Source organism: Talpa occidentalis, unplaced genomic scaffold (genome assembly GCF_014898055.3).
Source record: "Talpa occidentalis isolate TD23 unplaced genomic scaffold, MPIMG_talOcc4v2.1 talOcc4.2, whole genome shotgun sequence".
Classification (NCBI taxonomy): Eukaryota; Metazoa; Chordata; class Mammalia; order Eulipotyphla; family Talpidae; genus Talpa; species Talpa occidentalis.
Window position 1 is genome coordinate 139,022,961 of NW_023602073.1, and position 16,397 is coordinate 139,039,357.

The window sequence follows — 16,397 nt, forward strand, 5'->3', positions numbered from 1 at the left end:
ACATATAGGTCACTGGTCTCCTTGATAAAGTTATTTTGGAGTAGTGGGAATGAAAACAAACCGACAATGGCAGCAATAACCCAGGGATGAGGTGGTATTATTTGAAAGTTCTTCAAGTACAGCTCAGACATATTTTTCAGAGCTAGAATACATGTGGGAACTAGTAATTTGTTGAGCAGTTAGTAGGTGAGAGACTTTGAGCCTCCTGTTCTTTATAGGTTATACTAGAACTCATTTAAAGCAGATAGTTGCTTTACCTAAAACCTTTACCTGTTTCTCTCTTCACCTTTCTCTTTGATTTTCTCCAATACTTTTATTTACCATTCTGTTAAGATCTAAACTACCTTTATTATTTTTTTTTTTTGGCTTAGAAGAACTGGGGTGTAGGCCAGAGATGGGGGGCAGAGAGGATTCACCAGAGACAGAGTGGGGAACAGAACAGGCAGATGTACTCAAATGCACTGCTGAGGGGAGCAGCGGGGGTGACAGGAGAGGTCTGCTGCGCCATGTGGGTCACCTCCCTGGCCGGGGGATCGAACTCAGGCTGTAGTGGTGACAGCACTGAGACTTATAACTCCTTGGCCACCAGGGAGGCCCCCCCTCACGAAGGTTTTGTTGCTAGCTTATGTTTTATATATTGATAGACATTTGAGAACACGACCTAATTTTCATCACTCCTTAATCACTGCCCATGTGAATCTATCGCATAAGGAAGGGATAAAGTCGTTACGTTTTTGTTTCTTGTTTTGTTTTCTGGCACCATAACCTTTTGTCAGTGTAACTGACTTAATTGGGGTTGTGTGTTGGAATAGGATTCTTTAGATGATGAGCGGCAGAAGATCTTCCACATCAGGGAAGAGTACAGAAACAAGCTGCTGGAAGCTGAGCGCCTCCGACTGGAGGAGCTGGCTGCAGAGGAAGCCGCAAAGCGGGCTGAGCCAGAGAAGAAGGCACAGGCCCCTGATGGGCAGAGAAAAAAGAAATCAAAGAAAAAGTAAGCAGGAGACGCTAGATACTACTGTGCTTGTTCTAAAGAGGAATTTATTCCTTCTCCCATTTATTCCTTATCCCTTATCCAAATTTATTCTTTATGCCATGTGTAATGATCTGTGGCTTTGCCTGTTGGTAGATAGGTATTGAGAATAATTTTTTCTATCTTAGGAATAGTTTCTGTATTTTAATGTTAACTAGTCAGCTTTTTTCAGAAAGCTATTACTTGAAGTCATTAGAGTTTAAACTTTTCTAGTTTTAATAAAAATTGCTCCATAAGATTTAGAGTGTAATAAAATGTATGTTTCTCACTGCATTGCAGCCTTTTGAGTTATGACTGAAACAATCCAACCAGATTGCTTTGGGAAAAACTTAACATTGAGAAAAACATCTATTCTTGTTAGAGGAAATTTTGTCTCTAACTTTATAGTCTTTAATATATTTTTAAAAATATATGCTTCAGACTTGTGTTTTTGCTTTTGTTTTTTGTTTTTAAGCTGAGCTTCCTAAACCTCCCTCCTTGGGCACGGACTATTGTGGGTTACGCCCAGCCAAAGTCCTAAGAAATTGAATCTTAATCCGGTAACTCAGGCATAAAGGACAGATCATAAGTACCTCCCTCCTCAGGGGTGTCAACATTGTACTTTTTGTAAGACTGAAAAACCTGTAAGCAAGTTTTAGAAAAATATAACAAATGAATTTACTGAGACACTTAGTAGGAAATTGACTTTTTCCCAAAGCATACTTCTAATTGATGACTTTTTCAGATGAACAGTCCAGTAGTAATTTTTACTAGTCAAAGCCATTTCGTTTTAGTAGGTGATCTTACTTTTTTCATTTATTTAACACTTTATTATTAAAGATGTAATTCTTAATATATAAACTTAGAGGTATATGAAATTTTACTTATGTGAACTCATGTATTTTTTTCCTTCTTTTAATCTTTGCCTATAACTTTCATGACCTTATGATCTCCTAGCCCCCAAAATAGCACATGGCAAGAGCCTAGTATGCATGTTTCCATATTTTTCACACATCTCATATAAATATTATATCATGCTTATTTTACAAAATATATGTTACTATTTATACTTCCCTGTATCTTGATTTTTCTCACCAACAATACAAAATCTCTGAGTCAATCATTCTATTTAGTTGCTGTATAATACTCAGAGGTACAAATGCTCTGTAATTTATTTAGCCATACACCTTAAATATATACAATTTTTATTTGTCTATTATATCTTTATAAACTTGGTAAAATAAAAATCTATTAATATCCAAAAATTAATGATTACAGTGATCTGTGGGGCTCATAACACACAGACATACGAAAACAATCCGAAGGACAGAAGGCAGGAGATGAAAGTTCTTAATGTAATGCTCTTAAATAATATGTAATGAGTCTTATTTGAATGAAAACTTAGACAACTTCAAAAAGTATAATATTGTTAACCTTTATCATTTAGTAAAAAATAAAAGGTAAGTCACTAGTAAAATGACATAATAACTAATTCAGTTAGTTGAAAAGTAGATTAGGAAAGAGGAGGAAAATAAAAAAAAATGGCAAGAATATAAATACCAAGCAATAGATTTAGTAAAGCATTTTAAACAAATACATTAGTGCCCAACATTTAAAATAAAGGAAAAATAAAATAAAAATCTTGTGATAAAATACTGAGCATATATAAATGTTTCAAGTGGCTACACTCAAGATACCTGATGTTTGTGCCCATCCTTGGAGTGACTTAGTAAAACAATTTGCTAGTTACCAGAGGGACCAGGGGGGAGGGGAGTAGATAGGGTATTGGCAAGGGTGTTTGGTGGAGGGAGAGTGCAATGTGCACAAGAATGTGTGAGTGGAACATGAGTACATATTAGTTATAGTAACTATATTTAACATATTAAAATGTTGAGTTGGTTGAACCTCTTGTCTATTTTTAATTAATATAATATTTTGAAACTCAATAAAAATATATATTTGGAATGTGGTTGCACGGTGACACATTTTCAAAAATGGTGAATAATGCCATCGGTAAATTTTCAAAAATAATATTGTTTAAGTCTACTGTATTGTACATAATTTTTGCAATCCTGAAATCACTTAGTGGGCTTCAAAATTGGACCAAAAATACTTTAGTTTTCTATGTCTTACACAGTTACAGCTTTGGATCATTAACTTGCTTTAGACTATATGAAAGATGGGCATTCAAATCATACAGGTGGTAAAAAAATTATTTGTTTCATGTGACTTAACAATTGTAGGAGATCATCTAAAATAATTGGTCTTCAGCCACTGAATAGCAGTAGTTCTTCTCCATTACTGGGACAACCAAAAATGCTCCCACACGTTTCTTAAATATTTCCTAGATATGGTATTATCCTTACCAAGACCACCATTTCCATGTACAAGAACAGTAAAGATTGCTGAAAAGCTGAAGATAGGAACACCTGTGGACCATAGTTAATAAATGGCTTCATTGGAATACAAAACTCAATAAATAACCTCCACTGTGTGAATCAGAGTGTAGCCATCAAGCATGTCACAGTTCTACGATCCTTAAGCCATTGCCTTTGACAAAGGGTATAGTCTGCCATTTAGTTTTTCTCCTTAGAGTCCTATCATCTACCTGTTTATATCCCCCATGTAATTCAAAAGTCAATCTCTTCTTTTCTCTGGGGCTAGTGTAAGAACAGAGTAAATGGTTTTCTTTTTCTGCAATCACAGGCCTCTCTCTGTGTCAATAGTAATACTCCCCAGGGTGCAACTCTGCTGATAATGAAACATCATTATAAGAGCATTTTAATTCCTCATCACCTCCAGCACCTCCACTGTGTGATAGGATTGTGGCTTTCCCAAAATCAAAGTAGCCACTGAAGATTTTTATTTTAACGGAACAAAAGGCAATCTTCATATAAATGAATCAGAAAACTGCTGACAACTTCAGTGAACTTTTACCTGGCTCCTCAACTTCAAGTTTTTTAAAACCAAGTACTGAATTTTAGTATCAGAGACCCCTTTATATATAGACTGTTTGCACACATGCGTTATATAATATTCTACTCTGATATATTTTTTTTGCCTGTGTCTCATATAAAAGAAACCCTTACATCTGCTACCTTTTAGAAAAAATGGACAGTAGAGGCAAGAAGAGCCACACGGTAATGGAATTTGCATCAGAGAAGAAACCACGGCCCTATCATCTCCAAACCCTGGCTTATTCCCGGGTTTATCCCTAGTCAAATCCCAGGTGAGATTATTTCTAATAGATTCATGAATGTTTTCAAACCTTCACAGAATATCTCCCAAATTTAACATTATGAAGGAAAAAGCTTTGCTTCAAGCTGTTATTACATTTTTGTCTAGCCAGTTATAAACAGATTTTATTTGTCTTAATTTAGAGAAAATAGTTTCCAACGACAGGTGTGTTTTCAGGGAATAGCTTTATTACATGTTGAAGATTTTGTTGGTTCTTAGAACTTTCAGCTAAACATCCTTGTTTTTCATTTCTGGTAGGATATAGATGGTGACAGTACCACACTCTATGATTTATTTTTGAAGTGAAACTATAGAACAAATCTCTCCAGTATATAAAGTAACAATATAATACATAAATATATTAATATATATTTAATTTTGACTTTAAACAATTCTACTGAACTTTCAATTCATTAGGTTAATTATAGTCACTTATCTAATCTTTAAATTTCAACACTTTTATTTTCAAATAAACATTTTATCAAACTGTTGATCTCAGAATTAGCAATTCAAATAACATATGGCTGTCTCTCATTTCACTGTAGGTGATTGGTATATTTAGACAGATACAAAGAAAACTCATAAAAAATGATGTTTGCCTGTGTAAAAATGACTCCAAGTAAATAGATTATATAGTAAAGATTTATCAGTTAATATTTAAGTGGTGAAACATTATGAATCATGATTATAACTCATCAGTGAAATTGGGCTACTCTGTTTAACATCTTTACTTTATAGTGAAAATTAGCACAATGTTCTAATTGTGCTAGGAGGATTAAACTTCTGTAAATGGTCAACATCATATGAGAAACTACTATATCAATTACTTTTCTAAGTTTTCCATTGATGAATCGTATAATAGAAAATTGTTGCTGTATGTATTTTCTCAAGGAACTTGGATGTTTTGATGTATTTTCCCTTGACTTTACTCAATTTTTACCTCAGTTGTATCCAGAGTACCACATTCCCAAACTCTGGATATTTCACAATATAATATTTTTCAATTACATTAGTTAGAGAAAACAACCTTTGATAAATATTATTAAAGTTTTTCTAGCACCATCATTTCCATAGCAATTCATCTGAAGTCATTAAACTACTAAAAGTAGACTTTATAAGAATAATTTTTAGAATAGCCAACTCAAATTCAAAAACTGCCTTTCAATTATGATTCATAGAGATTCCTTATATTTACTTTTCCTTTTTAATTTACTGACATTTAAGTCATTTCTGGTTCCATAAAGACAAAGAAGAGTAAAGCTAGAGAAAATTTAAAGAGCTTCATTTGTGGTTTAAAGATGTGATTTAAAAAAAAAAGTGCTTAAGGGAAGCTAAAATTCCTGATGAGATGCTCATTTATTATTAACAGGTTTCAATAACCCTGGGTTTTGAACCACTCTGAATACTTCAAATTTGACTGATTAAACTTTATTTCTTTAGTTGGGCTGATAAACTAGCATGTCACATTTAGACCATTTATACTACTTCACATGAAGATTTTATTTCTCCTTTATATAATGGATTATATTCACTTTGAGTGCAAGGACTATTTATTAATTTTTATATATTATACATTTTAATTACCCATAGGACATTGTACAAAGCCTCAGAGGGTATACTCTCAGATTATGACTGAATAAGCTACACTCTTTCATTACTTGGACTATTAGGTGACATTAAAATAAGACTATATGCTTATGATTATCTTTAGAAAATGTCTCAGATTGGTGTTCAAATGAAAATATTGAAAAATCAGTTTACAGAGCTTAAAAAAAAGATTCACACCCTTAAAAGACTGTGATAACACCAGATGGCAGGTTGTCAACAATGGTTTTCTGCAGTGCTCACAGAGACATGTATCATAACATACTCAAGGCAGCTTCATTTTCTGGATAGGTTCTTAATTTCATACCATTGAGGTTACCAACAAGTAATTCATCCTGTAGCCGATATTGATGCAGTTAATATGAGAATGGCCCAAATTTATGGCAACCCCTTTTAATAGTGTTCTTGAGCTAAAGAGCCTTCCTTTTTTATTTTTGGCTCTTTCTCCCTTCCCAATCCAATAGACAATTGCAGATTAAAGAATAAATAAGCACTCTTATTTTAGAAAGGGGAAGAGAAGAAGATATACCATCACTGGCTCTTAGCAATTCTGAAATTCCTCAGGATAGACATTGTGAAGGGCCCCAGCAAAAGTGGAGAAGGTATTTGATGAGGTTTGATTTTGTACTCTAGGCAACCTCTATTTTCATTTATTTCCATGTCTCTTGCTTTCATCTTTTGAGAATTTCTTCCTGTCATATTACATTTGGCCACATCTAAAGTGGCTGTTTGAAAGTAGCACTTCTTGGAGGTTGACCAATGTTTGCGTCCTGATTCCTCAAAATTCATATATTTATATTGTATATAGCCATAGCTTAATAAGAAATAAGGCATAATAATAAAAATGTCAAAGGTAGTTAAAATAAGAAATATTTTTCATACTTATCTTCACAGAAGTCTATGGAAACTAAAAGACATTTCTAACTTCTGATATGAATTCCTTCTATGCTTTTTTTGTTTGTTAGTAGCAATTAAAAAGCAGATATGAGTGATTGTGAGCATCTCCAAAAGACTCTCCATTACCATAAAATCTGCAAGATCACTTGCTGACCTTTCCAATTTGGGTTTTTACTCAAATCTGTGTATTACTCAAATATATTTTCAATTACTTCCCCCCACCTTAAGTTAACCAGAATCTTGTTTCTGTTATTTCTTTTATATATAACCAAAACAATCATTATTAGTACACTCAAATCTCATTTTCGATTCTACTCTCTAGATTAGTTACTATTTGAGGGATTTTAAAATTTAGAAGAGACATTTTCATGCAAAATTACTTATATTCTGGAGCAAAAATTCTTTTTTCTTCTTTTTTTTTAAGATTTATTTATTTATTCATAGAAGAACTGGGGTATAAGCCAGAGGTACAGAGGGAGAGAGGATTCACCACAGAGAGAGTAGGGAGCAGAACAAGTGGATCTACTGAAATACACTACTGAGCAGAGCAGTGGGTAACATGGGAGAGTTCTGTTGCTCCATGTGGGCTAGCTCCCTGGCTAATCAAGCTCAGGCCACAGTGGTGATAGTGCAGAGACTTAACCCCTAGGCTACCAGAGAGGCTATAAAGCAAAAAAAATTTTTTAAAGATTTATTTATTTTTGTATACAAGAGCTGGGGTGTAGGCCAGAGGTGTGGGTTGGTGAGAGGATTCACCAGAGACAGATTGGGGAGCAGAACAGATGGAGTGACTGAAATACACTTGAGGGGAAACAGCGGGCGAGACAGGAGAGGTCTGCTGCCCCACATGGGTCAGCTCCCAGGCCAGGGATGGAACTTGTGCTGCAATGGCTGCAGATAGCTTCATAGTGCTGAGACAATCCCTTGTGCCACCAGGGAGGCCCTAGAGCAAAGAGTCTTAATCCAGGCTTTGCGTGGATCGTAAAGAACACTGAGCCATGTACAATTATATATATACATATATATATATATATATATATATATATAGGATTACTAACTCATAAAATGATCGCAACTAGCTCTGGAAAATAAAGAAATCCACTATCAGTCTATTTCAAATAGCACAAAGACAATGAAAAAAGACTACCTTTTAGCAGAAATTCATTTTCTCTATGAAGAATGCCTTAATACCCAGTCAGTTTGAATGTTTACTTGGAAATAATTAAAGCTACTCTATGTTCCAATATATCTGCAGAAGATATAAAGTTTCTTTACCTAGAGATTCTTAAATATAACATAAATTCTTTGATTTAAATTTGTGCTTCTTAAAATGATTGAGTTGATTGGATATTTTGCACATTTTGAGCCCTTTCCAATTACGTTTTTAGCTTTCGCAATTGGAGGGGAGGGGAATAGACTGGCACCTAAATACAAAATAATGCATAGTGTTAGACCTCTGGCCCAGAAGGAAATACTAGGAAAGAGATTTAATCAGAAGGAATTCAACTGAGAACTAAAGATGGAAACACTTTCTACAGTAGAAGCATTAAGAGGGAGGTGAAGGGCCCAGATGAGTACAGATGCCCACTGGCCTTTATCCAGTCCTTTCATCCAAATGTGACATTTGGAAATGTCAACATAAATTTTTTCAGCACGTGGATTTCTTTGTTTTCATAAAGTATCAAACAGATGCAAAAACAATGTCAAGGAAAACAAAAGGGTTTCAATTAGGGAACGCAGAATGGCGACTCAAATACACAGCTTTGTGGCTTTTGGTGGTGTAAATCTCTGGGATCATTCATTGAAAAATGTTTCATTTCCTGCAATCCTCAGTAGAACTCAACATCTTTCTCAGTGTGCACAGCCATCCTGTTCCACTAGTTGAAGACAGAACGTGAGGATAGCTGCATTGATATATTCTGCCAAGGGAATTTGGAAGATCAATATGCTTATTCAAATTGGGAAATTTAGTCCAGACTAAATTGCTATTTTTGGCAAAGGGGATAAAAAAAGATTAAGCATTTCAATAAAGCACAAGAACATGGGTTGATTAGGGATATAGCACACGTTTTCCAAGCTCTAAAATTTCCATTCAATTCTTCATAAAGGGTGAAGAATTGCTCTTGATACACCAGTATCTTTTTTATTTAGATAAGCAGTTGCTTCTCTATCTATCTTTAAAAATACCTGTTTAATAGACTGAATTTTAGTCTTGTCCTTGTTCCTCTTCCTGAAGCACACCATAAACTTCGGATGCCACAGGCAACCGAAGAACCCTAGAAAGTGGTGAACAGAAGACGAACAGGATTTGGACCCCAGATTGGAGATACAGCACAGCAGCGGGGGGCACGTTTCTTCTCCTACTCAAGATTGGGTTGACCACCAGACCCATTGCTTTCTGATCACCAAACTAGTGAAGAGGGTTGCCAAGTCAGCTTTGCTCTTCTCCCAGTTAGAAGGGGAGTCCTCACAACACCAGGGGAGCTGACACCACCAGCAATGCTGATCAGCTGGGGGCCATGAATGAATAATTAGCAGATGCACTGTCCTTTTCTGCGGGGTCTGGGACTCCCCTATTGTGCTGAGATTCCAAGGCTGGTCAGTGGGGACAGTAGGAGGGAACGAGCCAAAGCCGATGCCTGGTCCAAGGAGTGTCTTTGCCCCCATGGGCACAAGATTATCCTGGAACACACATCCTAGAGCTGAAATAATATTGATAAGGGAGGAATTACTCCACCCAATGTTAGAAGATTGACTCTCTATCTATTGAAATCAAAACAGTTTAATATTGGCAGCATTCTAGTCAATGGAGCGATAGTAAAGAGTGGAGAACCCAGAATTAGATCCTCACAAATTTGCCCTACCGATATTTTTTAAAAAAAAAATTATTTATTTATGCATACAAGAGCTGGGGTACAAGCCAGAGGTGTGTGTGTTGTGGGGGTGAGAGGATTCACCATAGACAGAGTGGGGAGCAGAACAGGCAGATGTACTGAAATACACTGCTGAGGGGAGCAGCAGGTGAGTCAGGAGAGGTCTGCTGCGCTATGTGGGTTGCTCCCTGGTTAGCTGGGAATCAAATTTGAGCTGTAGTGGCTGCAGATAGCTTCACAGGTTGTATCTTAACCCTTGGACCACCAGGGAGGCCCCCAACTGATTTTTGATCAAGATGTAAAAACACTTATCATGGAAGAAAGATAACCATTTAACAATGGTGTCAGAGGCAAAAACAAAGTATAAGAAGAAAAAATTAGAAAACCCTGACCCATCAACCACTATGGAAAGCTGTGTGGAGATTTCTTAACCTACTAAAGATAGAGCTTCCATATGATCCAGCAACTCCACTCCTAGGTATCTACGCACAGGACACAGAAACATCAATTCAGAAGGGCACCTGCACCCCTATATTTATAGCAGCACTATTTGCAATAGCTAAGCTATGGAAACAACCCAAATGCCCAAAAATAGATGACTGGATCAAGAAGATGTGGTATATATACACAATGGAATATTACTCAGCAATCAAAAAAGATAAAGTCATGCCATTTGCAGCATTATGGATGGAGCTGGAAGGGATCATGCTCAGCGAAATAAGCCAGAAAGAAAAAGGAAAATACCAGATGATCTCACTCATAGCAGGAATTTAGAAAACCTAAATAAGGAACCAGGGAAAAGACTAATTGCAATAAAGTAAAAATCAAAATCTATAAGCAACTATAGACCAGAGACACACTACAGTGGGGGGCAGGGGAAGAAGAAGGATTATGGTCAGAATAAGGGGGGTGGGAATTGTATGGGGAATATAACCAAAATGAAAATGCATAATTAAAAATGATATAAGAATTTATATAAAATAAAATCATTTATAATAAAAAAAGAAAAGACTGCATAGGCTAGCTGAGTTTGAAGATGAAGACAGTGGATATGAGTCAAGGAATTTAGGCAGCCTCTGGAAACTGAGAAGTCAAGGAAATAGCCTCCCCAGAGCCTGCTAAAAGGAATGCAGTCCTGTCAATGACTGTTTCAGCTTGGAAGACCTGTGTCAGACTTTTTTTTTTAATATTATTTTATTTATATAAGCACTGGGTACAGTCAGCAGCACGGGAGGGTGAGGGAATTCACCAGAGCCACAGTGGGGAACAGAACAGGCAGACTGACGAAATACACTGCTGAGGGGAGCAGCGGGCGGCAGGAGAGGTCTGCGTGCCATTTTGGACCCTCACTTGGTGGCTGGGGATCGAACCGGCGTTGCAGAGACTGTGGGCAGCTTCACAACCCAGCGCTCAACCGCTGCACCACGGGAGAGACCCGACCTGTGTCAGACTTCTGACCTGAGAACAGTAAGAAATAAATTGGCATTGTTTTATACCACTAAAAAAATAAAATAAAATAAACCTGGCCTATCTTTTTTGATTGCTGAGTAATATTCCATTGTGTATATATACCACATTGACCTAAATCTCTCACCTCAGCCAAATTTTAACTCAAAATAGATCTTATAATCAAACATAAATCTATAAATCCTTTTTAAAACAGGATAAAATGGTTTGGCTCTTTGGCAAAGAGTTCTTAAATTTGTCCTTAAAATCACAGTACTTAGGAAAAAGGAATAATGTTAAGTTGAGCCTCCTCAAAATTAAAAACTTGCCCCATGAAACATGTGAAAAGTACAAAAAAGGTCAGGCTACATGCTGAGTGGATAATCCACATATTTGACAAGGACCTGGTATCCAGTATATATAAGTAACTCTCAAAATTCAACAGTAAACAAAGAGAACAACTAGAAAATGGACACATTATATGAAGAGACATAAGAGAATGATAGAGACTTAGCAAACAATGCAAGAAAAAATTGTTCTACACCTTTAGCAATTAGGGAAATGTAAGTTAAAACCACATGACTGAGATGAAAAATACTGAGAAAAATATTGACACCAACACATGCTGGTGAGGATAAGAAGAAACAAGGTCACTGATACATCACTGGCAGTAATAGGAAATGGTACACTCACTCTGGGAAGCAATTTGGCATTTCCTAAAAATAATTAAACTTACAACTATGACAAGATCCAGCCATTGAACTCTTGAGCCTTTATCCCAGGAAATGAAAACTTAAGTTTACACAAAAACCTTCCATATGAATGTTCAGAATAGCTTTATTTATAGTAGCCAACAGTTTGGAATCAAACCAAATGTACTTCAGTAGGTGGATGATTAAACAAATAGTCATAGGCATATCCATAAAATACAACTCAGAAATAAAAAGGAATGAACTATTGATACATACAACTACTTGGATAAATCTCTATGGAATTGTATTCAATAAAAAACGCCAATACCAAAGTTTGCACACTGTATGATTCCATTTTAAACATTGTTGAAATGAAAAACTTTTAGAAATGAAGAACAAATTCATAGATGCCAGGGTTTGGCAAGGGGAACTGGTTTTATCATAAAAGAGGAACAGAAGGGGCCTCCCCTCCTGGCGCAGGTGGTTGAGCACCGCCCTGTGAAGCTGTCCGCAGCCTCTGCAGCACTGGTTCGATCCCTGCCAGCCAGTGAGGGTCCCACATGGCGTGGCAGACCTCTCCTGTCTCACCCGCTGCTCTCCTCAGCAGTGGATTTCAGTCAATCCGCCTGTTCTGTTCCCCGCTCTGTCTCTGGTGAATCCTCTCACCCTCCCGTGCATCTGGCCTGTACCCCTGTTCTTGTATAAATAAATAAAATAAATCTTAAAAAAAAAAGAGGAACAGAAGGTGAGCTTATGGTATTGGAAGCAAAGCATCTTGACAATAGTGATGGATATACAAACCCACACAGGTGTTAACACTGTATTGAGACGCACACACACACACACACACACACACATCCCTGAATTCAAGCAGTCTTACCAAAAACCTGAATCAGATTGGTCAGATCTCTCAACGTTAATATCTTCAATGTGGTACTGGAGTACAATAGGAGGCTAATCACATCCTTTAGACATCTGGGGCCTGTTCAGAGTTGTCTTGACTAACGGTTTTTCTTGCTTTATTCCTGTGTATGAAGGAGATTGACAAGCACAAGGTTGAAACCAATAGTACCAGTCGCTTTCACAGAAGCAAGTTGTGCACCTCGGGGGAGGAGGGGTGTGTGTGTTTGGGGTGGGGGCGAGGTGGTGGTGGTGGTGGTGATTCCTGACAGCAAGACTGAGAATCATCTGAAATGATGGAATTTCCTTAAAGACTCAAAAGAAGCTCTAGGTGCTGCTTTGATTCTCAAGTTATTTTCCCCGAAGGATTTGAAACCTTCCCTCAGCTATTTGAAATCTATATAGTAATCCTAGCCTTCAGAGAGAAAGTAAAACTTTTCATTAGTATTTCTTTCCAAATAACTTTTCCCATCTGTTGTACTTTAATTTGGCTGGAATTGTGTGTGTTAAAACAGAGTGGAGACAAGTCAATTATGAGATAACTTGATGCTACATTTAAAGATTTGCTGAAGTGTGAAATGATTTCCAAGCCTCGGATACAAGGCTGAGGAACAGACCACTCAGAATCACTCCTAAGCTGAGGATGGCTTAGGGGAAGAAAGTTTGATGCTGCAAATTGATTTACTTCAATTCCAAGCAAAATTAAAGTTCATTATGTAAATTTTTTCATGAACAGAGCAGGGAATAAAAGTGACATCTTGATAAATCTGCATCCATTCAATACCCTTCCCTCGGTTTTCTTGTATTTTTCCCCTTTTAATTTTTTACTTTCTATCCATGCCCCCCTCACAATTGCTAGGCAACAATTATTTATATTTCAAGGAAAAGATCTGTTTTTCCCATGATCTCTGAGTTCTTTGCCCATAGACCATACTCACCAGAGAATTTTGTCACCAAGTACATAATCTAAGTCCAGCTTAGTGTTATTTGACTTTCCCTTAAATCTCATTAACATAGCTACCAGGACCCTTGTCTGCTGCAGCAGTGGATGGCAGTCTGTTAACAACTTCCAGGAGTTTCCCAGCTTCTTAACCCAGTCCCCAGGTACCACTCCCAGGTGAGTAGAAACTAAGAGCTCAGGGTTTTTGTATTAAAATATTCTCATGGGCCTCCCTGGTGGTGCAGGGGTTAAAGTCTCAGCACTATCAAGCTATTGCCAACTACTGCAGCATGAATTTGATCCCCGGCCAGGGAGATAACCCACATGGCGCAGCAGACCTCTTCTGTCTGTCCTGCTGCTCCCCTCAGCAGTGTATTTCATTAGATCTGCCTGTTCTGCTCCCCACTTTTTCTTTGATGAATCCTCTCATCCCAACCCCCGCACCTCTGGCCTACACCCCAGTTCTTGTATGCATAAATAAATATAAATAAATGAAAAAATAAAATAAAAATAAAATATTCTCATGACCAAGTCTCTCTTCCTCTTAAAAAAAAAGAAAAGAAAATGCAACACAAGACAGTAGCAAGAATTAATAAATGGCAAGTATTTATACCATACGTGGATACGAAGCATAGTCTACTTGCATTGGTGTTTAAAATGAAAAGACCTACTTTACCTAGAAGTCCAAAACTAGAGAAGCATCTCTTTCAGGCATTGTGGAAATAGAACTAACACCAGATTCAGGAATGAATGGATCAATATGTATTCAAATTTGCATTAATATGTACTCAAATTTAAACATTTATTCAAATTCTTCGGGATGAACAGTTATATGTAGTATAGGAAAAAGTATTCCATAAGCTCAGCACACCTAAAAACTTTAATTTGTTTACAGAATTAACATGTGTCCATTTAAAAATAAACTTGAACATGCAGATGTGAGTAGAATAATAATAACACAGGCAAAGTCTGGGCTATCGGCTCTGTCTTGCAGTTGAATACTTCATTTAATTATCACAACCATCCTGGTAGGCAGATTAATTATGATCCCTGATATTCAGGTTTAAAAAAAAAGTGAGACTAAGGAAAAAAGTGAGGATAAGGTGGGATTTTTTGTTTGTTTGTTTGGTTTTTGCCCAAAGGTTTTTTTTTTTTAATCTTTTAAATTTATTTATTTATTGTTATATATTTTACAATCATTGTTTATTTGCTTTCTCCTCTGAGGCAAGTCCCTGTAAAAATTTGCCCAATGTTTTATAGCCAGCAAGTTATGAAAGTGAGAGGACAAGTTGCATTGTGTCTCAGGATCTCATAACTAACAACTAGGATGCTTCTTGAGCCCAGATATAATCACCATTAGTAGTGGCATTTCCGATCATTCCACATTATTTTCACAAAAATGAATGTCTTTAGTGCAGTCATGTCTTGCTTTTTGAGTAAAATTTTATTGATTTACCATTGATTCACAATACTGTGTACATTTCAGGAGAATAGCTTCACATCTGGTATGTACAGACCTCTCGCTGCATCCACCACCAAAGTTCTAGTGCCAGTCACCATTCTGACTCTTGTGTGTGCAATGTGATTTTTCTCTCTCTCTGCTTGCTTTTAAGACATGATCTTTATCCTCATTTTGCAATTTTTTCCCTATGTATATAGGTGTGAGTTTATTTGTATTTATTTTCATCAGTATTCAGTATGTGCTTTCAGTTTAAGAAATTATAACTTTGGTTCCAGAAAACTGTCAACCAGTATCTCTTCGGATAAAATAGTGTTTCTCAAGTATTTGCTCACGTCTTGACTTTGGAATAATGATGAGATATAAGCTGTTCACCATCACTGTTAACATCTATTTCACACATTAGATTTTTTTATCTTGTTATGCCAACTCCTAGATAAATTACTCAATAGTGCTTCACTAAATCATCCTTCAAGACTTGCTGAAGTTTACCTTCTATGCAGGATAATTCTTTGACCATATTTTCCCCTCCAAAATTTATAATTTGTTATTTTTTTATAGTCACTTATTACTATTATATATTTTTTCTATTTTAATTATACAATTAGTCATTCTTAGGATTTCATGTTTGACTCAGTGTGTATCCCAGAATTACTTACTGAATTCCCTCTGCTTTGGTTTCCTCATTTGTGAAATGAAGCTAATAGTCCTACTTCATAGTACTACTGCATTATCAAATGATATAATACATCAATGCCTAGATACTAAACACAGTTTTATTCTTGCATTTTACTGAAAATAATTCCTGTATCGATTTTGTTCAATGTTTTTCTTAGCAATAATTTTCCTTGCATATGTTTGAACTTGACTTTGCAGGCTTGACATAAAGGAAACTCTGGCCTTTTCCAGGTCCTATCAAGCATTCTACAGTTTCCTCCCTACTGGCCCCAGGTCTGATATTGTCATTTATATCCAGCAGTTCAACCAGAGATATTGAAGGTCTGTGTGAAGACCTGGCAGGTGGCTTGATCCAGGCACTAGTTGCATCTACATTCTTCCTCCCATCTTGCAGCTTAGACAAGTGAGAGCATCACCTCGAATAGGCTCATCTCTCTATGGGGGGTGAGGGGTGGGGGTGGATTACCACTCAGCTTTCCAACCCCCAGTGGGTGTGCTTGTAGCCATCATCCTACAGAAGTCAAATGTTTGTTTCTAGCCAATAGAGCCACAGACTCATCTCTAGTATCTAATGTGTATTTCTGTTATGTTTTTCTTTCTAAAAGAATTACAATTTTGCATGGTTCACATCCCTTTTTTCTTAGCAGACATTTTTATC

The 16,397-nt window shown here is 36.6% G+C and overlaps 1 protein-coding gene across 3 annotated transcripts in view; it reads left to right on the forward strand.

Moving 5' to 3' along the window:
* The window catches only part of ADGB (androglobin), a 115,585-nt gene extending 101,883 nt beyond the window's left edge, over nucleotides 1–13,702 (forward strand). The window contains exons 36-38 of one of the 3 annotated variants that reach the window (XR_008552804.1): nucleotides 813–994; nucleotides 4,118–4,241; nucleotides 13,680–13,702. Coding sequence is in view for 1 of the 3 variants with exons in the window: in XM_037520537.2 (XP_037376434.1) it covers nucleotides 813–998 (186 nt within the window). In the remaining 2 variants the exon portion in view is untranslated. Of the gene's footprint in view, nucleotides 1–812; nucleotides 1,186–4,117; nucleotides 4,242–6,819; nucleotides 6,843–13,679 lie in introns of those variants that run through there. The other 2 variants (XR_008552805.1, XM_037520537.2) reach the window with 2 other exon arrangements.
* The last annotated feature ends 2,695 nt before the right edge of the window (nucleotides 13,703–16,397 follow it).